The sequence below is a fragment of the Anopheles arabiensis genome, chromosome 3, assembly GCF_016920715.1.
Source record: "Anopheles arabiensis isolate DONGOLA chromosome 3, AaraD3, whole genome shotgun sequence".
NCBI lineage: Eukaryota > Metazoa > Arthropoda > Insecta > Diptera > Culicidae > Anopheles > Anopheles arabiensis.
The window spans coordinates 64,372,425-64,398,388 of record NC_053518.1 but is presented as its reverse complement, the minus strand read 5'-3'; the positions used below and the strand labels follow the sequence as shown (position 1 = coordinate 64,398,388).

The window sequence follows — 25,964 nt, the reverse complement described above, 5'->3', positions numbered from 1 at the left end:
AGCTTACCTGCGCAACTGATCCTGCTGCAAATCTCCGACATAGTTGTGCGCGAATGCAATAATGCTCTCCACGCGATGTCTCAGCTGCACATCGTACAGATGGTGCAGCAGGTAGCACATCTGCAGCTTGGCACCTTCAGCCATCTTCATCGTCAACAATCCCTTACGGTGTTCGTCCCTACCTTCCTTTTCGAAAGATGGATCCCACGTCTCTGGATCAATCATGATCAGTAGCTTCTCTACATCTTCGTTAGTGATAACACCGACCAACAGCAAACGATCGATCAGCTTGATCAAGGGCCTACAATGTGAATTTATATCGTCAGAAGCTGCTAGCAAACCTCAGAACGGGGCATACTTACAGGAAAAGGTTCTCGTTAGACCCACCGATGGGATCGCGGTTGTGTACCTGATTGATCTGTACTGCTTCCTGCAGTGCGCTCATCACGAACTCCCTCACCACTTCGAGTGGGAATCTTGGCGAATATAACGAGTCAATTGCCGGTATGGGTTCACTGGAAGAATCTGGTGCTACTATTGTCGGCATATTCGATTGTGAGGGTGTGGGTCTGGGGAAGGAAGAATAATGGCATGCAGATGTTGTAGGAAGAGAGGTACACGGAAAAGGTTGATGAACGACACGAAGACGAAGCTTAACTCGGTGGAGAGCAGTGACATGTCGGCACCGTCTCAGCCACCTCGTTCTGCTCGAAACGTGACACAGTGAGGTTAGAAAGGTTAGAAGTTGAATTAATGTGCAAGAAGTCCATGAATAGCGGTGCTAGAAGCGTGCCTTCCTATTCAGGGAGTTCTCCGAATGAGAACGAAACACGTGGGGTTTAGTAAGTGGGTTATCGAAGTGGATTAGTGGCCCATCACACAGGGGTTGAACTACTTACGCTATTTCGGTCATGTTCATTTCCGGTCGAACGGAAAGCGTTTGCAGTGAACGGAGCGAGTGGCACATTTCTGGATCAATGTATAGCTCGCGCAGTTCGGAGCCTAGCGGAATGATGTACTCATTCTTACAAACCTCCCTGGAAAAGAATAGTCGTTAGAGTACGATAGATACCATATTTGCATATAAAACACTTCAACATACATTGTAGTGGCATGCGATTCTAGATGCAGTGAAATCAATAAATCATAGAATCCAAGACGCAGCGGACCACTCATGTACTCCGACTGGATCGCGTACAACAGCTGCTTCTGATCGACGTGCGAGCAAAGTGCATGTGCGGCACGATAGTTCGACTGATAGCACAGTGCCGAATAAAGCGTCAGCGTATGTGCATGGAACTGCAACAGACGATCGATTTCGATCAACTCGAGAATATCGATACAACGATCCTCCTCGGGGATGTGCAGTGCCAGCATCGACACTGGGTCCTCGCACAACATCGACCAACCGCGGATGTCCGACAGCTTCAGGGCGTGCACCTGCAAAGCAGTATTCGGCACGCGTGCCCACTGGTGGGGCTTCAAACATTGGACCTTCAGTCTCGGTGGGAACTGTGGGTTGATATGCTTGTCGCTGGTTGGCAGTACGGCAGCCGACAGAGGCAGCGTCGTCGGTGTGCGACCGAGCTCAATCTGAAGAATTTCCTTGCTCGTCGCCTCAACGAAGATGGCCGGGAACAGCTTGGTATCCGGCTCCATCAGGAACACGTGGGACGTTTCCTTGCCCTCGCACGTAAACCGGATCGTGCCGGTAGCGGTATCGACGAAACATCCAACAAACATGCCCTGCGATGCGCCCTTACCAGACGAATCTTGGGTAACTTCGTTGAACAGTTCATCCGCGCGCACCATATAGCACGATTGACGATTAACGCTGGAAATAGTGATAAGTGAAGAAATAGACTCTTTGCAGATACCTCGAGAACCATTCGATTTGTCCAGCACACTTACATCTCAATGGTTTTCTCATTCTCGTCCTCGACGTAGATCGCTGCGTGGCGCACCTTGTTCTGGCTGAACTCCTTGCTATGCACGTGGTACTGCGTCGTCACCCAACCAACATACACGTGGGTCGGATCTTGGCCGGGGAAAATGCGCACCCCGTAGAAGTACTCATTGATTAAGCGCAGACAATCAGCATCGTAAACTTCGTTGCCGAAAGATTCCACCTGCGGACTTCCCATACCCTTTCGCTCCGGCGTCAACGGTGCTTGGGCACGCAGATCGCTGTTCGACATGCGCGTAGCCTGACCGCGCTGAGTAACCTTCAGATTGCTCTTGCGTGGTTCCGGCTCCGGTGTGCGACGATCCTTCAGCTTGTCCTTGCTCTGGTCCCGCTTCTTGCCAAACAGTCGGAACGGACTGCGGCCACGCTTTTTGCGATCGTCACCACCCTCCAGCTCGTTGTCCGAGTACGCGTTAAGCTCGCCGTCGCTCGTAGCCTCACCATTGATTTCAATGCCCGGTGGGCTAAGTCCACCGCGTCCCTGGTGTCTCGACGGGCGTCTTGGCCCGTTGCGCATCATCTCGTCGGCTTCGGCCGCATCTTCCGAATAGTTACGATGCAGACCCTTGATATCGTTCATGGTGAAGCCACTGCGCATGATATGGTCGAAGTGTGCCGGAGCCGAATGATCAACCTCCGTCATTAGACGATGCTGACGGATGCGTATCTCTTCCCAGCGGCGCATCTTCTCCTGTTCACTGTGCAAGAGGAAAGTTGGATCGTAAAAATGATTGTATCACTGATTGTCTGTGACATTGATCTCTTACGTAATGAAGGTATTGGCGCATGTTACGGGGAGTGACAAACGCAAAAATTCCCAGTTGGCCTTCTCCATCGTCTCGAACGTGTTGTGCGAGATCTTCATGCAGGGTGGCGTATCGGCACCGCCCGGGATACGCGTCACGTCAATCTTGCACTCCGGAATCTCGTCCGTATTCTCGAAGATTGGTTGATCCTTCGTGTACCAATGGGTAACGGGACGCTTCATGTTGCTGTAACATCAAACATATAACATCGAATATAGATTAATCTCTGTCATTAAAATTTCTGCAGTTTAATACTTACACGCAGAATGGTTCGTAACCTTCCTGCAAACCACAGGTTGTAAACCACTTGAGAGAGTCTACATCCTGACCGTAAACAACACGCGCTTTCTGACCGATCTGTTAGCAGGTGAGAAAAGTATTCGTCAATAAATGCGAATGATAATATGATCACAAAAAGATACTACATACACCAATAGTACAGGCTGGCACAAAGCCAACACCGTCCGGTGCGTTGACATCAGCAAAGGTAGTTTCACCACCGAGAGCATCCATCAGCAGTTCACCGTTTAGCGAGAAACCTAGTGCAAGGTAGAGCAGCGTTTAATTATCGAAAAACCACCAAATAAGGCAGGCGCAGTACGTTAGACAGATAGATTGCCAAGGGAAAAGTATGTAGTATATACAAGCAAAGTCAAAATATTAAACACTCCTAAAGCACTATCTATTATGAAGCGCGGAGTTTGTTTGGTAGCATTAGTTGTTGCGTCTAGTTTCATGCGTGTTAGCTACATGCCATTGTGAGAAATAGTTTCATGCCGTTAGTCGCCTAGTATCGTACTGTGTGAAGCAAAAACGGGTTTACTGGTATTGGACGATAGTAAGATTGTTGTTTTTTTTCAGTGTTTAATTTTTCAAAAATAATGAATGCAGACATCTCCTTAAACTGTTAGTTAGGACAAGTGCCATAAAACAAGATTGAACTGATTAATGCATAAATGATAAAAGTTAGTAAAGATGAGGTATTTGTTTATGATGTAGGCTGGTTAAAAACAAATGCATTTAAGAGAAATGAGAGCATGTTTAGTCATGATATTAATACTGTATGTTTGATTGCTTCATGAAAAAAATGTAATGATGTTTTGAAAAATGCTAAAAGTAGTTGCAATCGTACACATTCATTATCTAATGTATACTCTATGTTATGCATAAATGACTGCGTTGTTTGTTATATGATCTAGATTTTGTCGAATGGTGATTATTTTTACATATTGATACCACTGTTAATGTACGTGAATGATCGATAATTTGGCACATTATTGAAAACTGCTGTTCATGTTTTGAATAAAAGCGAAACGTCATACCGATGCAAAACAAAGCCGAAAGTAAAGCCAAAATTTTGAATCTGATTTGATTTTGAAAGTTTATAAAAAAATTGTTATAAAGAAACAGTAGAAGCTAGATATTAGTTGTCGTTCTATAATTGAGATATGATCCTTACTGATCGTATGATCCACTAAGTCAAGAAATACACCGACAATATCGCCTGGTACCCACTGTTTGCCGAACGACTCCGTTGCACCTCCGGACACTTTCTCTTCCTGTGTGGTTGTGTGATGTTACACACGCCGTTTGAAGGGGATTTTTGTTTATATTTATTTTTTTGACGAAAACAAGATTAGACCGCACCTCCCCCATGTCCGTCATCGAGACCGGTGGGGTTCGATTAATTTTAACGGAAGAGGAAATCGGAACCGTTTGTGTTTTTTTAGTTTTGGTTTGAGTGGGGTTTTAGGTTTGGATCATTTAGGTTTCAGGTGGTTCGACGGTCGGATGGTAGCGGTCGATGTCGAAGCATTAGTGCCAATATACATGGAATGAAGGACGCAATCATTAGTCAGTAAAGGATGCCGAAACGTAGGATCGAGTTGGTGGATGTGGTGTTGGTGGTGGTAAAGATGAACCCCAAATGCAATAATTTCAAATTCCAGAGCCGATGCCAGTGCCACGTGTTGCAGAGTATCGTAAGGTCATTATGCGTGGAGTGTAGTTTATACCACCATTATACGAGTAACCCGCGTGGAATATGTTGAGGATGCGTTTGGAAAGAGGGGTTAACACAGTTGAACAAAAGATTAATAGTTTTGGAAACCAATAGAATGAGAGAATATAGAAAGAGAGAAAGAGAAAGAGAGAGAGAGAGAGAAAGAGAAAAAAGAAAATCAGAAAGGAGAAGAAGAATTTGTAACGTTCAGGGAAGGTTTCCGAGACATATTAACACAGTAGATAATTCAGTATACAATTTTCACGGTTCTAAATATGGTGTTGTTTCAGCATTTTTTGGAGATCATCAGATATTATTGGTCTTATTTTAATCTCTTTATATTCACAATAATTTCATGGTTTCTCTATTCGAAGATGTGTGGCCATGAGGCTTAAGTAACATTCAGTTGATCCAATTGTACGTACAACGCAAAATGAAAAAGGTAAATCATTAAAAACATGAAAAAGGTGGAAGGTGGAACACACACATGATTGTTGCAATTAATTAGAGCATTGTCGTCAGATACTGATAGTAAACAAATGGACATTTAACATACACAATAGCAATAGTAACAAGTAATGCACAGTGATGTGTGTATCGGAGGTTCCAAAGAGTAGCAAAATCTTGAGGCTAGTACACGTAACAGAAGAAGAAAATCCTTTACATAGGTTTTGACAGCTGTGTGATGTGTGGCCGCAGGATAGATATGCGAAACGAGTAGATAAAAGTAGTGAACAACGATCAGATAAAAGAAAACAACAATACGCAAACAACGCACACACGAGCGCGCGCCATCTGCAGTGCGCGTCGGCGCTCTAGCTTACTCATGCTCTTCTCGTGGACGTTTATGAAGCAACCGATGATGTCTCCGATCTTATAGCGTTTACCAAAGTCTTCGACCGTGTGCAGATGCATCTTACGTGCCTGTTTCCATCCCACCCCCGGGAAAGGGGATCGGACGCATAATAACAACGGGTATCCAAGGACCAAGGAACAGAGGTGTAAGGTGCATCATGTGGGACGGTGCGCCGGGTCAATAGAAGGGCGACATCAATTGAACGAAAGATTGGACAATTGAAAAGAAAGGTGATCAGAAATGGTAACGTAACAAGAAGACCAGCTAGTAATGGTACGATGCATGGCTTTCCCTTTTGGAACTGTACCTCTGACCGATGCCTAAATCACTTGGACTTGGAGTATATAAGATAGGTATGTTTTATGTGTGCAACGTGATGGGGCTTTAACATTCTGTGAACCATTGGAAATATCGAGCCTGTACGAGGTTTATAAAGCGTGAGGGGCGTAGGCCACTACCTCAACCATCGTGATAAGGGATAAGTGTGTGTGTGTGTGTTCTGTGTTGGGTGGAACGGAATGTCTACTCTAGAGCCACTTACATTGTATCCATCGAATGCCCACGAAGCATCGTCACTTCCCAACATCGTTCCGGGATTACAGTCAGCCCGTGCCCAACCAACCTGGAGGAAAAAAGGAAAAATATGTGATAAAAGAATGTTTCAATCACGTCCATGCCAGTTTTCTCTTACCCTCATCGGACCGGCAGTAAGCACCTCGAACTCAAAGTACCACTTGCCAGAGGTGACCGCATACGTTCGCTCGACACGGTACGTACGGTAGGCGGCAAACTTCTGGCGCAACGCTTCCGCTGCCAGCGCTTCGTTCGCTTCACCGGTTGGCGGATCTAGATTGTATCCGTAGATTAGCAGGGTGCGCACCGTTTCGGAAGCGGTATCGCGGTTCGCCTTCTTGATCGCTTCGTCCACCTTCGAGTACGGTACGAGATGCGGGCTGCGCAGATTCTCCGAGTCCTCGTTCAATCCGTACGTCCATCCCTGCTGGATACGCTCCTTCGCCCACAGGTTGTGCGTGTTTTCGGCCAGCTGATCGACCAGCTCCTCCATCTTGGGCGTCAGCACGGCGGCACTCAGATCGAGCGGTGCCGGTTTGTATCCGTTGCCTTGCATGTACGGATCGTTTGGCAGGCGAATGGGACGAATGCGTGCCGGTGGCTTGTCCATCGATATATAGTATCCCAGCGCCAGGATGGTTTTGAGCGTCTGAACGGCGAGCTGACAGTCGTAGCGCTTTTCCGCCGCTGGCAGCTTCTCGAACGACGTAAGACATGGATGGATGCGGTACACATCGTCTCTCCGTTCACCCCACGTCCAGCCGGCTTCGATCTTGTTCAGTGCCCACATTTCGTGGATGTTTTCCGCCAGCTTGTCCTTGATCGTTTCCACCGACGATGGCAATGTGACGATCGAGGTATCGACCGGTTTCGGCACGAACGCCGAATCGTCCTCCACCAACCATGGGCCGGCGAGCACGTTCTTGTTCAGATTACCGAAGTAAAAGCACGGATCCAGGCTAAGGTTTTGGTGTGGCATAAGGCACTGAACTAGCGGCGAAAAGCCGGGTGGTGGATTAAACTTCAGCCGTCCATTGTCACCGCCAAACAGGAAGCGACAGCTTAGCTTGGACGAGCAGCTCATCACGGGGAAGAACATACCGTCCAGATTGAAGTCGGTGAAGCAACCCTGCACCGGTTCGCCGTTAAAGGTAAACCGAATCACCGGTACACTCAAATCGAGCGTACAGCCAATCACGTCCCCTTTCTTGATAAAAGGTTCCGTTACTTCCCTCGGCACTACGCAGGTGCGTCGTCCAGCGGACCAGAAGTACACACCGTCAAACCCGTACGAGAACAGATCATCACCGACACCGTTGCCGCCCCATTTTTCACCACCGCCCGGGTACGGCACGTACCCAGCCGTATTAGCCCAACCGATGCGCAGATGCGGCGTCATGTGCGTCATCTGCTCGATGTGATCCATCGTCACCTCGAAGTACCACTTCTGGTAGATGGCGGATCCTTCCACGCGCCCCACAAAAATGTTCGGCCGAATGCTGGCCACATGGTCGACGAGGCCGGTCTGCAGGAGCAGATTCTTTCCCGGCAGCAGAAAGTCGCAGATGTTGTTCTGCGACGAGCGCACCGCAACGCCGTTACCAACGCACAGCGAGCACAGCACGTCCAGTACCTTCGGGTCACGGCCGTGCTTCTCCAGCAGCGAAATGATCACCTTGATGTGCTCGTCGCGCATCATGTTCAGCGCTTCGGGCGAGTCAATCAGCACACAGTGCAACACATCCAGCATGCCGGAACCTTCGCTCGATGCCTGCGAACCAAGTCGCGAGAACAACCAGTTCAACCGGTTAGAGTTGGCAAATTGGGCACAGTTCGTGTGGTTTCCCTTGATGATGGCGGCAAGCAGCTGATACAGATAGCCGGAGATCATGTCCCAGCTCTGTCCGCTTTCGTCGCTCGCCAGGAACGACGCCAAAAAGCCCTGCGACGAGATGACGTTGATCTTGTCGATCGCTTCGAGGATCAGATTCAGTACGCCCTCCTCCTGGAACAGATCCTGCCGATTGCGCAGCGCACGCAGGCGGTTCTGCTTCTCCTCATGTTCCATGTCGTCCTCGGGCTGAGCGAAGTAGTTGATCAGATCCTCCAGACACATAACCATCTCACCCAGGTTGACAGTCTGCAGGAAAATCGAGTGACGACGATTTTCTTGCAACGTTTCAAGGCCACTGTGGATGGACAGATAGATAGTGGTTAGAAGCGATGCGATCGTTAACTTCTTACCAGATCTTACCTAATAAACTTGGTGAACAAGCTGCTACACTTGCGGATGACGCGAGCCGTGCGCGATTCCTCTTCCTGCGAACGCGAAAAGTCCAACCCATCGTCCATCTTGCCTTCTTCGTGCAGTATCGCCTGCTTTTCCTCCACCTTGCCTACGCCCTTCTTTTTCGTTTCGTAGCTCTTGTAGCTGACCCACAGGCCCGACTCGTAGTGCTGCATGATCACGGTCGAGTCGCCGTACTTGATGATCGGGGCACCGATAATTTCCAAATCCTTGTCCTCCAGCACCACCTTCTGGTCGTCCTTCTCGAGGCGCAGCACAAAGGCCGTCTGTGAGGTGGTCGCTTGGTCGCGGCTCATCAGGATCAGTTCGTTGTTTTCGTTCACACCGAGATACCGGCCGGTGGTAAGATGGCGAATGCGCATCGGATGGGACCAGTTGATGAAGCCACCGGCCCACTTGGTGCGGGCCAGCTCGAGTCGCCACAGCGAGCGGGCCTGCGACATTACAGAACCGCCCTCGTACACGACAATGCTGTGTGTTGGGGAAAGAAGTTATGTTAGTGCTTTAGTTTACACTGCGATGCTCATATTACTTACTTCTGACCCGAGTCCAAGCTCCAGGTACTCGGAATCGTTAAACATTCGTCACCACCGTGGAAGAACCGAAGCACGTCGCCGCCGAACACGTAACCCACATACTTCATGCGCGAGATACCGGTTCCGTACGGCTGCACGCTCCAGTGCGTCACATGGAAGCTAGCATTTACGATCGACAGATCGTTTTCTTTGGTCGTGTGCTATTAGGACAGCAGCGCAAAATAGTATCATCAAGGACTCTTGTCTAGGTCGTACTAAAACACTTACCAGATATCGCTCGGTAGCGACGGACACCAGAATCAGATCGTCACCGACACGGACCTTCTCACCCTCCGAACGTTGCTTGCTGGCTGGGTGTACGGTCCACCAGCAGGCCTCACCTTGGCTGTGCTCCTGCAGACCGACGTCAAACGACAGCTTATCGTTGGAGGACGAAGTTGACAGACAGGCAAGATACTGCATAAGCGAGGAACGATTGTAAATTAATAAATCAGATTTCTCGATTGAGTTCAAGGGCATGACAGTTGAGAGTTTAAAAATAACGGCAACCTAACAGGTTGCCAAAATTGCTCCTAACGTACAGGTGGTTGTTGGCATTGGACACCAATAAATTTTGTTCACTATAAGAGCTCTACCAGTGAGTAACTGCCAACGGACACGGAAGTGTCTTATACTGTGAAAGCCTAAGAAAAGCTGTAAAATGAACGAGTAGTTTTACTTACCATGTCACTGTTGTTGTGACGCAACAGGATAGCATTGCCGTAAAGCAGCGTACGATGACCGGATCCGGTACCCTTTCCCTGTCGTTTTGTTTATGCGATACCGAAAAGTGTTATTGATTACAGAAAAGAAAACGAAAGTGGACAAAAGAAGGAAACAAAATTAATCAGGAAGAATGTACACGGTAAAGCAACGTTTTATTGGTTTAGAACGCCATTCGCCAAGACAAGAAAAGCAGCATTTTCATGGAGCTGCCATATCGGTGGTTATAATTTCAGTTGTAGTGGAGTTTTGTTCATTCAACAAGATGGGTTAATTATCATTCCATTCCAACGGCAAACGGGGTTTAAAACATCTCTATTCTACTGGGTCATTGGCGTCACTATTGTTCAATATTCGATGCTTGAGAAGTTTAGAAATATGTTGATAAAATAGATTATAATAAAACCTTTACAACGTTACTTTGGCGCTGTTAAATCGGTGGGACTATACCAACATGCGTAGTTGTTTTAACATACATGGAGTAGCTAAGATTTTACCAAACATGCATTTGATAGAGACTGTTTTATACAATGTTAATAGAAAATCAACCAGAGTTATATTCATTTTGTGAAGTAATCAGTAACGTTCAAATGAAATGTAATTCAAACGTTAAAATGAGATAAATTTGTATCCGCGGTATGGAACTTATGTAATTTCCAGTATATCATATTTTAATTATACAACTAATCGTAATGGTTTTTTAAGGTTATAGCTTTGGTTTCCCTACGATTAAGGACATAGAATCGATCGCATCTCTGCAATCAAATTCTGGAGACAAATACATGCTACGCACAGGAGGTGGTAAGCATGAACTAGTTCAGCTGGGGCAACTTCACATAGTATGTACAAAGGCAAGAGAGATAATAGTTTTGCTTCTCTTAGCGTTGCGAGTTCATTTTAACGGAAAGCACATTTCGCTCCCATTCAAAGGTGGAAAAAATGGAATAGTAAATAGTTCACAAGACAGAAAGGAAGAAAGTTCACAAGACAGAGAGATACGGAATAAAGAAATGGTAGGTGTGATAATGTTTAGAGAAAGGATGCAAAATTTAGAATTTAGAATAAAAGAAGAAGAAAAAAAACATTCCGAATTGATTAGTATATGAAAGGTAAATTTGGAATACAAAAAATCTAGTAAAGGAAATTAAAACGAACAGCCAATTCATAATGGGAGCGTGTGATAGAAGGGAAAATGAAATAGTGAAAATAGAGTATGAATCAAAAGGTAAAGTATGTGATGAAGTAAGAGTAAAGAAGTATAAGTGAAGGAAAACGACACGTTGTGTATGAAGAAAGAAGTGAGAGGTCGAAAACAAAGTGAAAGAAGAAGAAAAGAGAAGACAGAAATGGAAGGAAAAAGAAACATGAAACATGAAATGCCAGGCCGGGCGACGTAAAGGCACAGACACAGAAACAGGAACGTAACAGAGCAACAGTAAAGTAAAACACGTAACAATGAAAAAGAAAATCAAAGGAAAAAAACTCAAGGAGGGAAAGCTCTTTCGTTCGTTTTTGGTATGGTTCGGTTTCGGCGTTCCGAGATACAACGCTCGGAACGGGGAACAGGATGCAATCCCTCACTTCGCTTAGTACGCTGCCAACTTACTACCGAATCGTTTCCCTGAAAGTAAATTAAGCCGAAAAAATAGGTTCTGCATGAGAACGAGCTGCTGGTTTCTGGGACTGTTTAGTTTTTGATGGAGCCTGTTAGCCCTTTCAACCCTTTTATTTAGTAACTTTTCTTAGTCGTTTGTTTGGGGGTACGAGACAAGGGGTGGACACGGGTGAGTCGTGCGGGTTTTCATTGTCAGAAAATCTTATAATTTAATTGCCCATAAATCGCCTAGAACAACAAAACAAAACAAACAAAATCGAGAAAGGACTTTATTCCTACTGAGGAAATTATAATGGGCGGAGAAAAATGTAGCTAACGCCAAGAGGTCATAGAGGAGAGGTGGGGAGAAAGATAGTCAGTGAGACTAGGGATAATTTTTATCGCATTAACGGACGGCTCGGAATTAGGTGGCATTAGGTGGTTGACGGCTGAGATACACCGGCACATTCATAAAATGGCCATAAATCATCCCCCATCGTGTTTCGGTTGGATTCTTCCATCACGCTTACATTTACGTTGGCTCACTTTCAAGTGTCCGCATAAAGGCAACCCCGAGCAGTAGGGAACGTAGAATGGATGCAAAAATAAAAATAGCAAAAAAACGGTAACAACGGAAGGAAATGGTTATGAATGGCTCCAGTGCTCAGGAGGAGGATTCATGGTGCTCCCTAGAGTATGTGTGCCGCTGCACATCGTCATGGCTTCGCTTTCTCTATCGCTCTGCGAAATCGGTTCATCTCGAACGGAATGTGATTGAAAGCTTTCAGCATAGCTGGCTTTATTTCCTCCCGGCCCACTGCGAAGGCACTGCCTTCCCTTCATGCAAATTGTGCATTCACGTTTTACGACCACCTGGACGGCCATAAAGAGAATACAACCATCGCAACTGCTCACTGCTACTGCTGCTGGTATATCGTGGATCAATATTGAAACTGAAGGATGTATGCATGAGGACACGAGCAACTAGAGACTCTCTAGTGGCAAGTCAATCGCAGGCGAATGAAAAAAAAGGCTGCTCGTGCCTTATCCCAACTTCGTTTTGGAACACAGACTTGAGGAAAAAGCAAAAAATATACAACAACCTTCAAGATAAATTTACACATCGAAAGGAATGAAAAAGTAAAAAAAAACAAACGAAAACGAAAGACACAGCATATAAAAAAAAGAAGAGCAAAAAGTAACAATGAACAATCAACAGCAAACATTCTACCTATCAAGAGAAGGAACAAAAAACAAAAGCTTCAAGTCGCCTGAAGTTTCACCGCAGGGATTGGCTCTGGGGTAGTATAGGACGAGATAAAACAAAGGATAGGGCGAGATAACAGGGAGAAACGGCGCCGTAAAATGTGCAAAAGAGGAGCAAACATTGGTACAAAAAGCAAAAACAAAAAACAAACCCAACATCAGCATGATCGATGGCGCCATCTAGCGGGATTTCGTTTCAGACGCATGTATGTGTGTATGTTTGTTGTTTTCCCCCCCCCTAAAGGTCCTAAAATTAAGTGTACATGTGTGCCAGGAAAACCCTTTCGGTGTACCATCGAGGGAATTATTCAAGGGCGGCCACCTTGAAGTGTGTATGCGATGCAAATTGCCTGTGACGTGATGGGACACATCACATCACATCACCCGGCGTGTAAGGCCAAGCGGAACAGGTGGCGCTGAATAATGTTTGGTGTGAATTATGCATATCAAACTCGACGGCAGTGGCAGCCACTAGGCTCGCTCACCGCTTTGGAATGTGGGGAAGAAAACTGCCACAAAAAAACCCAAATGCCCCAAAAGTGTCGCCTCTTCGGTGTCGGACACGCCAGCCAAAATGGTAATGTTCTGCGAAAGGATGGTTTGCGAACTAATCGATAATTTATACTAAATTTATACTAAGATGCGGAGTAGCATCTCACCTACCAGTGCAGAGTCAGTGCAAAAACCAAATGGTGATGTTTTTGGTGTTTCAATGATGACTGGAACAAGACCATTACTGGTAGGGGAAAGTTGCTCGGGGACTACTAACTTCCGAAATGGTGGTGTGTTTGTTTGTTTTTTGTGCGTGTGTATTTACTGTGCAAATTTACTTTTCTACTGTGATGTGCTTGTTGGAGAGATAAAAATCAAAACTTTCGTACGTGTGCTTGTGTATGTATGTGCCAGGTGGGGCTGGTGGTGCAGTAGTAACGGAAGGGATGGTGAAGTGAAACAAGATTCAAACAGCTACTCAGAACACAAAACGATGGGCAAAAATAATAAAAAAAGAAGGTAAGTAACGAGTGGAGCGAGAAATTGAACCAGTCCCCTCTGCTGGTCTACCGTACCGTGGCCCACCGAGCGACCACGCAGATGGGCCGTGAACCCAGGAAGTTGACAGGTACGGGAAGTACGCTTGTACGTATGTGTATGGGAGTGTGTGTGTGTGTATTGGCCGAGGAGAAGCTTGGATGGGGATACTTACGGTTTCCGAACCGGCGGCCGTGACGAGCTCCTGCAGCGCACGCACCGACAGCGCCTGCTCTATGACGAACACGCACTGCGATAGGTCCGGCGGGATGTTCTTGTCTGCGATGTTCTCCAGGAAGCAGTGCCGGTTGCCGAAACCTTCGGCCGCCAGACACACGCGTTCGCCGGTTGCCGTACAGGACAGGCAGACCATGTCTTCCTGTGTTGCGGAGTGCGGTGAGGAAGGAAGGAAGAAAGGACACATTTGAAGACGATTAGTTAAATTGATACCGCCCGCACTGATGAGGGTGAACCGATGATAATGCTGATGAGTTTACGGAAGCAATCCTTATGCTGCCTCCAACAGATTGTTAAAGAAGGTCTTCAGAAAGACCTTCTGTGTGGGAGGTTTTAAAAGAGGTCATATTTTCTGAAGTGGAGATAATTAGATGGATTTGCATGTGGATACAATATGCATTCACATCAGTCATTGAATTACTTGAAGGCTACTAGAAAGCATATTGTGAAGATCATGGAAGGACTTCCTACAGGATGGCCTAAAATCTGAACAAACGGTTCGAGAGTTTGGTACATTACCATGAAATTAGTTATGCAGTAATAGTGTCAATAGAAGGTTAATGCTTAAGTTAAAGTGATCAGCAATACAGAAAATCTTACATGATAGCCAGTTATATTTCCTGAGATGTGACGGCTATCATACATTCAAGTTAGGGATTATCGACTTCAATCTTCAATTTCTTCCAATGACGCGTATGACGTTCATAGCTACAACTCCAGAATCAACATTTGATTCAGTAAACAATATTAGTTGTTTGTAATTAATTCATATCCTCATCCATTATCCTAATAGTTTGCTCCAAAGTAGCGTAATACTTCTTGTGTAGCTTGGTTCACACGAGGTTTAAGTCAAGGACGGGGGAATTCTGTATCAATTATTTGATGAATATGGAGTAGCAATAGAAGTAATTGGTGTGCTGTGAGTTTCAGGATCTTTATCAAATATCACTCAAGATGAATACAACATGGTAATAGTCAAACACATAAAATAAATAGTAACAAAACTCAATTTAGAATCGATTATCGACTTTCTGGATATTATAAATGTAACAAAAAGCCAGTAAACAAAATGTACTTGCTACTAAGGGAAAAATTGACTGAAACGATCAGGCAATTAAAATGTTAAGTATTCTAGACTTCTTGAAAATTGTTAGTTTTGATCTCATTTTTTGTTTTTATTTAAGTATCTTTTTTACTGCCTTTACTGCCTTTTTATTGTTTAGTTGCCTTAATACTTATAACTGTTGCAAACATTTTTACCAAAAATAAATTATTACCATAAAAAACCTATTTCATCTTCATTATTGATCCTATTTTGTCAAAACGTATGAAATCTTAATTGATCTAGCGCTTTTTCCTTTTTTCCTACATCGTCTACTTGCTAAAAGGACAACCCTTGCAATTGGCAAGCAACTCAAGGAGTGTGGCAAATGTTTGAACAGTTATTGCTGTGTAATGTGTTTGGTTTATGACCTCACTGGGGCTGAGAAAGCTTCACAAGTCGTCGGGACTGGGATGTTGGTGCGGTTCATGAATGTTTAATCGAACGCTTGTGCAGAGTAAAACGGTCTTGAGAGAACGCCCTGTACGGTGCGCAACCAATGTAGCCGATTGAGGGGTGTAAGGTAATAATAAAATTTTACGATATAACATCTTTGTTTGCTAATTAAACGATAGCAAAGTGTAATCAAACAGATCGTTTAATTCAATTAGAAAATTGCCACCCGGCAACGATTAACCCAGCACTGGCAAAAGGTGTGCTGGCCAGTACATTGGGAGAGCATATTTAAAGTGTAATTAGCAAGTTTGTAGACTTACCGTACGCAAGAATGAAACATCATCCTGCTCGGATCCTCCCTCTGCTTCAGCCATGTTGGTACACTACTACGGCTCTATTTTGGCAGATTTTGGATCCTTTCGCTGGGGCTTAAATGGGCAGTTTAGCTGCTTGGCTGCCACACACCGTTTTCCTGATGGTTTCAGCAGCAGCAGCAGCTCGCTTTAATTCACTTTCACTGCAAACAGACCACTGTTTTCTATTTGTTTTATTTGGTTCGTTTCTGAAAAAAAGATTTACGCTTCCCTGTTGACGGCCTTTTCGTCCTTTTTTTGGAAAAAATCACTGTTTCGACACTTTCACTCTGGCACTTGGTTTCGCGTTTGCTTTCTCCGCCCTTAGAGCGCACGTTCACCGACGGCCATACTAATCCTAAGCGAGGGCTCGATTGCTTTGGTGGAAGCTGTTACTCGGTGCTGCTGACGGTGTTGAACAAACAAGGAGTCATATAGCATTCGCGTTAAAGGTGGTCCAGTTCGGGGGGGATGTGGTCGATTCGATTCGATCGTAGCAGCCTGTATAGCAGTAGCACGTCGTGAACGTCGTCGTGTGATCCTGCCAACGGGAGGGTAGAGGAACGAAATTCGTACAATTTATTGCAGACCAGCAAACAAACGGAGATGGGGAAAATGAAAGAAATTGGGTTATGGAGGAGGAAGAGTGAATGGGAAAAAGTTTTGCTATACGAATTAGGACACCAGCCACGATGCGGGTGAGTACGTTCGCCTTCAGGCCGGGATGCTGGAAATAGAGAAAGAGCAAAGAGACACAAAAAAGAGTTAGTAAGTTGCTGTCTAAATCTTCCGAGGGAATTTATTTTCAGAACAGAGGGTAGTTTGTATTTCGAAAGGCAAAGATAAGGTTTGGTCTTAGTATGACTTCTACAATAGTTTCAATTAGCTGCTGTATCTGGACTAGGTTTATTCTATTGTATGCAGGATTTAAGGTCAGACGAAGATTAAATCAATAAGCCACAGAATACCAGTCTTAGAATTCTAAACAGAGTAGAACCGGCAAATCTTGTGGAGGGAAGGCGACTCTGCACTGACGAAGTTTGTTGTATAAATTTATTATCATTGGCCTGTATTCAAGGCCAGATTTGTTCACAACATCCGGCGCAGAATATATTTTCTAACGAGCGAAATTCAGCACTGATTATTCTGATAAGTTTCATTACCAAGCATTCTTTAAACAGTGACAGTTGTTGTATCGATGAAGACTGACAAAATTTGATTTGTCAAAGTTGTATGTGATTATATATCAAGCAACTTTTTTAATGTTTTACAGATCAATCATTTCGAGCTATTTATTAATACATGAACTAGATAATAGGGCAAGGTAGGTAAAGACGGACACGTTAAGGGAAATGGTAAATATCTAAGGATAAATAGGTGCAACGACCATGCAAATGTGCATACATGATCTTACACTCATGTTTTATCAGAAAATGTGTTAAAACTTTTAAGTTTCCATCGATTTTTGCGTTTTTCTCATGAATGAAAAATATGATTTTTTTCGTGCAGTTTTGAAATGTTAGGGTAAGACGGACACCTGATATGGGAAAGATGGATACCATGAAGGCTAAGATGGACACCTTTAGAAAACGTTGGAAATCGAAGAGTTTTACAGTATTTTAACAAATTCTATCGTATTCCACGTCCTGGTACGTTTATAAACCAATTCTTGGCCAATTGCAACGACGATTCATTCAGCCGTGAATTTAGGAATTGTAAGCACCGCTTCTAGTAGAACGTAGAATGAATGTAGAAATGAACGTTGAAGGTATCTTTTTTTAATATCAGGCACTAACAGTGGAGGTTGCATCAGCTTACAGAACAACAATTTATAACTTCGCTTTAGGAAATTATTCCGCGGAAAGTCCGCGACCACAGCTTATTTGAGGGATTTGTTAATAGGTCCAGCAATTTCTTACATTGAAGATTGAACTTTTTGACATCTGTAAACCCATAGAATCTCTCATCTATTCCTGAACGATTTGATATCAGTACTTTATCCTTTTTTTTATTAAACTTGTACAAGTCGTGACAAAATATTGGATTTCGCGAAGAACCTCATCAGCGTCGAGCGAGTATTATCATAACGCATGACTGCTATTTTGACCAGTGTTTCATTTCTCGCTTATTTATTACCTTTTCTAGTTACGTAATGGTTTATATCTTCAAAATACCCTTATTTAAGGTGTTTGAAGAAATATATTCATCACCAATTGATATAAGAAGTAAAATAACTTAACAAATTCGGTGTCCATTTTTCCCTATGACAAAGTGTCCGTCTTTCCCGCTTTGGTGTCAGGATGTTTAACCATCAGAAAACAAGTTTTTTTAATTCTTTCATTCTCGTTCTTTCGCCAGTTTTTTTCTTAACAATCATGACACATGTTCATGTAATAAAACTTCCGAAAATATAAACAATGCAAGTTACAGAGCTTAAGACCCGCAGTAATCAAATTAGATCCACAAGGATGGACATGATTGAAAATTTATTTTGTTCGTGGATATATCCAATTTTGCATATGTTATGCAAAAATGTTCTCAAATTTGTTGTTGTTTTTTTTTCATTATTAGTGCTGCACTGTACAATTATTCGAAAATTACCTTTTTCATGCATTTATGAAAAGTGTCCATCTTACCCGCAGTGTCCGTCTTTACCTACCTTCCCCTAATAAACAATAACAATATTATTTTTGATTTGTTGTTCTATGTTGTTCTAGATGTTCTGTGATCTTTAGTGAATAAAATATTTAGCATAATAAAGTATCATTAAGAAAATTATCTTTTTTAAATATTTGCAGGTATTTGATTTTCATATTGTTACAATTACAATGGGGTCTTCTACTTTATTAATGCAAGTTATAAAGAATGGCCAGTACTACTTTCATTGTATGTGATGCAAATTAAAATACATTTTTTTGTAGTTTGTGACTTTTTTGATGTATTGTTGGGCACAATGATTATGGTTATGGTTTTTGTGGAGTCATGGTTATGGTTTCGACCGATACGTTTTCTTTCTTCATCTGGTAAATGCACTTAGTAATTATCTTTCTGTGGCTGTGCCATTTTAGGACATCATGTTTTGATGGTTGTTGGATGTAACAAACATCATAACTGAGGACTCATGGAACTCTATACAACTCAACAGTAACCTCTATTTATTGAGGCACTTTCTTTCACATAACTCTGAGTGGATTGTCATATCAGGTCCCAAAAGGTGGTTTGTTGGGCACACTTAAGTAATTCTCAGCAAATGTTATGTCTTCAGTAAATTGTTTCGTTTCGTATATCATTTCCAAGGAAGTAAGAGACCGTGCGCTTTTAGATCATTTGTGCAAGGGTAATTCGTTAAGGGTAGTAGTTTAATACAAAACAAGTATCAAACTCTTGCAAAAAGATTGTATCATGTTTGTCCACATATCACCATTCCTAAATGATTCAGCTTTAGACTAATAAGGCTGCAATGAATGCCAGAGGTTGCAGTTCTAGTCTATGTTAAAATCTCAAAAGCTCAAAAGTAAATATAATAGATAATTAACCTATGGTTACTACTGACTGCGACTAGAAAACGTTACTGTTGGCTTTATTTTTCTTTACGCGATTAAAAAAAATCAAGGCAATAGAGATGAAAAATAAAATAAAATCATGTTTTAATGATTTATTTTACCGTTCTGTGTATTAATATGCAGTTATTCCCACACTTCTATCACGATTTCACTCTTCAACTTCTCGTTTAGGCACTTTTCTATTCAGCATGATTAGCATGTGATAACACATCAATATTTATTAACGGTCACGAGTGGTAACAAAAACTTTTACTCGAAAGCAAATTCAATGAATACATAATTTAACTCACATAAGCAAACATATATACACACACACGCACATATATTTATCTCCACACCTTTGTAAAGTGCAAATTGGCCCTTTAGTGTGGGCCTGCCGTTTCTATCCAGCCTGCATTTCATTAATGCATAGCACATTAATTTTATATCGTACTTGTAATCTACCAACCCCCAAACCCCTTCCAGCTCCAGTAAAACCCTTGTTGTGGTGGTATAAATTATCCGTCTATTTTTCGTTTGTCATGTGGTGCTGCTGCTGGCCATAACGAATTGCTTCGCACGCGGCGAAGCAACAGCTGTTTACGGTCAGCCCGCCAACGAACGATCGCATTAAAAATGGCCTACAAAATCCTTTCCGGCTGTTCTCTCTCTCTCTCTCTCTCTCTCTCTCTGTGGGTTGTTGTGGGTTTATGTGGTTCCAAAAAAGAAAAGGAAAAACCTTCTTTCTCATGCACATTAAAACAAGCAACAGTTTTCCAGTTGCTAGAATTCGAAGCGAATTAGATTGCACGTATACCTCCTTCAATCGGTTTCGGTTTCGGGAGAAACGAAATTGTTAGCACCGGCTGGTGTGAACCTACCCCACCCATTGCCAATTCAACGGAGGAACGATAGTTTAGGCAACCAAGCAGTAAGAAGAAAGAGAGCCTTTATTTTCCACCGAAAGTGATGCCAGAAGATGCTTACGTTCGTTTAACGGGCTGGAGCAGATAGAGCCAAAAAAGGGAGGACTCCCCCGTAAGTTGTGTGGTGGGTTGCGTTGGGGTGCGTTTCGACGCTCGAGCCCATAAAGACAGCATTGTCGGTCGTTTTCACGATAAAGATGGTTCGCTTTTGTTGGCAAGGATCTTAGCAAGACGAACCAAAGCAAATTGCTGGGGTGGGGTTAGGTTGTACCAGCGCGAAGAAGGTAAAGTGTTGATTTTTCGTACTTTGTTTCATCCTTCGCTTCGGTTCGGGCTATTTTATGGTTGGTGTATGGTATCCGTTTTTTTGTCAGAGCAGGTTTTGTGTACGAACCACTAGCAGCGCCGGTACAGATAAGGGTAAATATTTGCACATCGTGTGTCGTATTGAATGATGAACCTTTCGGGTTGGCTTTGCAGTGTTTAAAGAATGGGAGAAAACCAGCAGGATTGCAGACGGCGCGGAGTGTTGGTGAAATTGTATTTTAAACATTCAAACAGCGTAGAATGGATTTTGTGGTAAATTGCTTTTTTAAATTGATATGAACCCAGGGAGCTTTCATTATTTTTTTAAAATATTAAATCAATAATGCGGCTTACTAATACTGAAAAAAAAAACAAGGTCAAGGTTACTGGTGACAATGTACCAAAGCTTGATTGCACTAACTTATCAAGATTTCAAGTATCCGCTCGTCTTTTCATTGCAATCAATCGTTTTTGTTTCGTGCATGCCGGCAGGTCGTAACGATTTTCATTTAAGATGTTGTTTGCTGTTTAGCATTTCACTCCCACGCGACGGGGAAGTTGCCATTGGTAAACGGCACCTAGTCACGCAAGCCAGAAGCGCATCATGGATGCAGTGAAATTTTGGAGTGATTGCGAAATGTGAAATGTTGCGAAATGAAACAGAAAATGTGATCAGGAAGGATTTTTTTCTTCCCAGCGACAGTTAAATGGGGCAGACGGTTACATAAATGGACGGGCGTCATTTGAAGTAACATCGACGAGGCTGTGGTCGTAAAATTGATCGACTAAATTTAGTCGATTGTGTAAATCAATTGCATCGATTATTGTGTAGTTTCGTTTATGTGGCTAAGCCACGGTACTATATGTTTGTGCCCGTTTTTGCGGTGTCAGCACTCTTCTGCAAGCAAGTAACAGTCTCAAAGAGCTAGAATCGATTTTATCCTCCGGCCGGCCGTGAAAGTTGTTCACGGAAAATCAAGAGATAAGACTCCATCGCCTAGTGAAGGTTGGCTCCACTCTCTCTAGCTGTGCCTCCTAATCGGATTATCTAGAAAATCGATGATGCTCCCGATGCTGGAACGTCAGCATCTCACGCTGGTATTACTTAGAGCTGAACATATCTCGTAACCGAGCAAAGCGAATGGGTTTTATCGCTGTGCAAGTCAACTGGAAAACCCAAAGCAAAGTGTGAATGTAGATGCTTCTATTTAGCGTTGCAGTTTTGCACTGATAGGATGCAATTGAATGTTTGTTATCAACGTTACAATTGAGCAAACAAGACACTTTGGAGATTTCGAGACTGATTAGTTTAATTATAGCAAAATGATCAGTTTCACTTATTATAAATCGAGCCTAACTTCATACTTGATATGAGCAGCAAAAGACACATTTTTTCATTTAAATCAATTGCTTCGGGAAATGTTTGTTGTATTTGAACTTACTAATGTTGCGATGACATCTTGACCCAAAGACACATTTTTTCATTGAAATCAATTGCTTCGGGAAAGCTTTGTTGTATTTGAACTAACTAATGTTGCGATGACATCATGGCCCAACACTTCGAATGTTGCTCTATGGCACATTTAAGAACGATTCTTTCAGCGCTTTCAGAAAGAGGAAACATGATGCCTGCGAAACTGTTTGATGTGGTCTCTTCAAAGGAGAGTGTCTGTCGTACGACAACAGAGTATTTAACTGCAACTTAATAGCTGCTGTGGCTTGACAACAAATGGTAACATTTAGACCAGATGCAGGTTACAATTTTTTGTGGTTTGTGTAGTTATTTTTCATCAAATTTGAATCCACTGTTGCAAACTATCAAGTAATCTTGAGTAGCTATCGATTATGTAAAATGTAGCCTATGTTTTGTTCATTTTAAGCTGCTCTTGGTCGTACTTTGACTTTCTCGTAGCTGACCTTGGTAAATACTTATCAGAGAGTTTATCTTTCCTTTTATTTGCAGCTACAATTGAGCATGAAAATAATAGCCCACAAAAGAACAAATGGAGTGTAGAAAGAAAACAAAACGGAAAAAATGTCTCCTTCGTTTAATGAATAAGCATCGGCAGCAAACGGGCACCCGAATCAACATCTTTAACGAAACGGGGAGTTTCCCTTTTATTTCACAGTCGAGTCAACATTCTCACGAAATGGAAGCAATTAGTGCGTCGTGTCTTGTGCCTTTCATTAGTTCCGTCGCCTGGCAACAAGCTAACGAGGAGAATTTGATAAAATTCGAGTGCCTCCAGGGAGGTAATTCTTACGTGATCGGATAGCTCGTGGGAGTGAAATTGGGAACGGATGAAGGTAGCAAATAAATATACTCAACTAGCTGGAGTGTCGCTTTTGTTTGAATTTGTTTGATGTTTTATACTTTGTATGGTGAAAAATGGTTCGTTTAATTGAATTTCAATAATGTAAGCAAATAATAATGTGCTTTGAAAGCAAATGATGTAAACCCATTTTCATTGAATAACATAGGTACAGTACTGAAGATGGTTAATCATTATTGGTATATTACCACCTTTGCATGCGGAAATTATTATTCTGCTCGATTGAAAAACGCTAAAATTATTACTTCTGTATAAAAATGTTCGTATTACCAATATTTTATTGAAGCTTTATAACTACGTTTAAAAACGTGTAAATGAAAAATGTAAAGCGTGCAGTTCTTTCCGAACTTACAAAATATGGCAATCTTTCAGGGAATGGCAAAAGAAACTCATGCTGCTTTTGGAAAGGCCAACTTTGCAGCATAGTAGAGTAAATATGTGAAATTGTTTCTATGACCCTTAACACATGCTCTTTTATGAATAGATATAATGCTGCAAAGTTCACCCACTTCAAGTCCCAGAACAAACATTCTGGGCAGCACTATGTGAATGAAAACAATCACCGCATAAGTGTCGTCTGGTGCAATTAATTATTATTCTCTAGCACGAAACGATGTCGAGAATGGTTGCAGGTGGAACTAGACGCAAACGGTACGCAGTCATGATCTACATAATGAACAGCGTGAAATTCCAATGCAAGGCGCTCTTTCCATGCCGCAGATGATGCCGGGTCTTGACCATCCAGACATGACAGAAATTTAAGTAATGCAGAACCACACAATGCAATGGTTTTGCTCGGTATGTGGAAGTTTTGTTCTTTGAGATACAGTTCAAATTAAATGTCTGGTGAAAATCAATTAACTTAAAAAAAAGAAACGAATTAAAGAATGCTTTGATGGAATTGTTTGATTTATTTGCTTTATAACTGCTTAAAATATAAAGCAATGTGTCTCGGCTATTTCTTATGAAAATAAGAAACACTGCTAAAAATGCTACTAAATTCTAAATCCACTGCTAATTTGTGCTAACAGGCAAGCAAGGGAAGCAAGTAATTTCAAAACATGACTGTTTCGAGGCATTAATAATACACGCTGCGATTACTTCATCGCTACTTAAATACGAATAACCCATTCTGCATCAGTGCTAGTGAAAGCCAGCAGCACATACCGCCATAAGTATATAGGCCACACACGAATTCATGATGGTCATATGTTGAGAGTGAAGATCTTGAGTTCAATGTTAAAAATAGCTCATCTTTGTGTGTGCCTTCGCTGAGGAAAATTGTACATCCGGGCAATGTTGGGAACGAGTGACAATGAACTGATTTTCACTATTAACCGGCAGCTATCCTAAAATGCTTCAAACACCATAAATTAATGGTTTGTACAAAGTGAACATTGCACAACATTATGAAATCGGATAGTTTTGCTCTTTTTACTTCCTATCAACCTGACGTTGTTTACAGAGAACCAAAAAGTGCCAGTAAAAATTACAAACGAGCTTGGAATGTAGCCAAACTGGTGGTCAAAAAGTATGAATGAGTCCTACGAATGGATGAATAGCTTTTGGCAAGTTTCTACGAGTTTTCAGTGATGTTACATGATTCATAAGAGTAAAAGGCACAAATGTTGGTTTTATTGTACAAATAAAGAGAACTTTAGCTTCAACATTTAAATTGAAGCATTACACGTATTACAATGAAGCTTCTTATGTTTTTTGGCGGAATGTACAGCAATGTTCTTTAGAAAAATTAGTGCTATAACAATGGATAAATTATCCTCGTAGAGCTCGCATCATGAAAAGTATCAAAGGTATGAATTTTTCAATTTGATTTGTCTAGTGATCTCAGACTGATTCAGACATTGATATTCATATTTTAATATGTAAATGTTTCTTCCGATACAAACATAAGTACGGCGGGCTTTATGCTGTTCCGTGGTACTAATGAGAAGACCTTTGAGTAGGAGAAAGGTGCCGTTTAGAACAGATTCAATTCTCAAAGGCAGCTGCTCCCCTGAACTAATAATTTTACACAACGTAATTTTTCTGAAAACTGGCTAGTCATATAATATATTCTTCTTCTTCTTCTTTGGCACAACAACCGCTGTCGGTCAAGGCCTGCCAGCACTTACTAGTGAAGTGAGCTTGGCTTTCAGTGACTTATTGTTACAATAGCAGGATAGTCAGTCCTACGTATAGGGGCACGGTCTATTCGGTGCTTGAACCCATGACGGGCATATTGTTAAGTCGTACGAGTTGATGACTGTACCACCAGACCGGCACCATATAATATATTAATTGATATTAATGTCAAACAATTGTAGCTGCGCGAAGAACGCACAAACGTCATGATTTTAACATCCAAAAGTTTTCTATAGTATCAGTTAAAAGAACAATCCTAATGCTACGACAACCATATGTCTGCTATTATAATTTAATATAAAAATCTTAAATCTACCTTAAGTCCACGATAAATTAAATGACACTTACCAAATCAAAGTGATGTATGTAAAGGGTCGTTAAGCTAAGAAGACATTTAACCTAGTAGTCAGCATCCCTTTCTGAAGACGATCGTTTTGTTTCTTTCCTGTTTATATGCTACACTGTCAATTAAGATGCTCTGACGATGTGCACGGTTAAAATTTTCTTTCGCCTCTTGTCATCGCAACGTACTCAATTTTTCTCACTTTTTCGTATGTTTTCATCACATTGTAATTACTACCAAACAACCACTGGTACACTTGTTGCTGTTGCAATACTACTTAAAACGGGTGGTTTCTGCCCTTGGCAAGGGACGGTACATACAAACACAGTCACAATGCACGCACGACGCACATGCTCACATGTTTTCACGTGCCGTGCACGCATATCTCGTACGAAAATAAACTCATTCGCTCTCCTCTAGCGGCTGCTAACGCAGTGGAAACGGGCCGAGACAGATTGCCTCGTCTAGAAACCAGCGCATCCTAGATGCCGGCAAAGCGTAAGAAGAGATCTGCAAGCGCACGCGCATCTTAAACCTGTGCAAGAACCGCTCTAAACACTCACACATATACACACACGATTATGCC

The 25,964-nt window shown here is 42.6% G+C and overlaps 1 protein-coding gene across 13 annotated transcripts in view; it reads right to left on the bottom strand.

The window, feature by feature from the left end:
• Positions 1-25,964, bottom strand: part of LOC120903061 (ryanodine receptor) — a 41,841-nt gene that overhangs the window by 14,876 nt on the left and 1,001 nt on the right. For 3 of the 13 annotated variants that reach the window (XM_040312262.1, XM_040312260.1, XM_040312263.1), the window contains exons 1-17: positions 15,754-15,807; positions 13,874-14,077; positions 9,770-9,847; positions 9,315-9,503; positions 9,048-9,247; positions 8,458-8,982; positions 6,322-8,392; positions 6,172-6,252; positions 4,232-4,331; positions 3,202-3,311; positions 3,032-3,129; positions 2,734-2,958; positions 1,912-2,664; positions 1,103-1,834; positions 900-1,037; positions 363-569; positions 8-301 (exon numbers count right to left, since the gene is read on the bottom strand). In XM_040312262.1, the coding sequence (XP_040168196.1) occupies positions 8-301; positions 363-569; positions 900-1,037; positions 1,103-1,834; positions 1,912-2,664; positions 2,734-2,958; positions 3,032-3,129; positions 3,202-3,311; positions 4,232-4,331; positions 6,172-6,252; positions 6,322-8,392; positions 8,458-8,982; positions 9,048-9,247; positions 9,315-9,503; positions 9,770-9,847; positions 13,874-14,077; positions 15,754-15,807 (6,059 nt within the window). Of the gene's footprint in view, positions 1-7; positions 302-362; positions 570-899; positions 1,038-1,102; positions 1,835-1,911; positions 2,665-2,733; positions 2,959-3,031; positions 3,130-3,201; positions 3,312-4,231; positions 4,332-5,598; positions 5,699-6,171; positions 6,253-6,321; positions 8,393-8,457; positions 8,983-9,047; positions 9,248-9,314; positions 9,504-9,769; positions 9,848-11,415; positions 11,431-13,873; positions 14,078-15,753; positions 16,328-25,964 lie in introns of those variants that run through there. The other 10 variants (XM_040312266.1, XM_040312267.1, XM_040312269.1 and 7 more) reach the window with 6 other exon arrangements.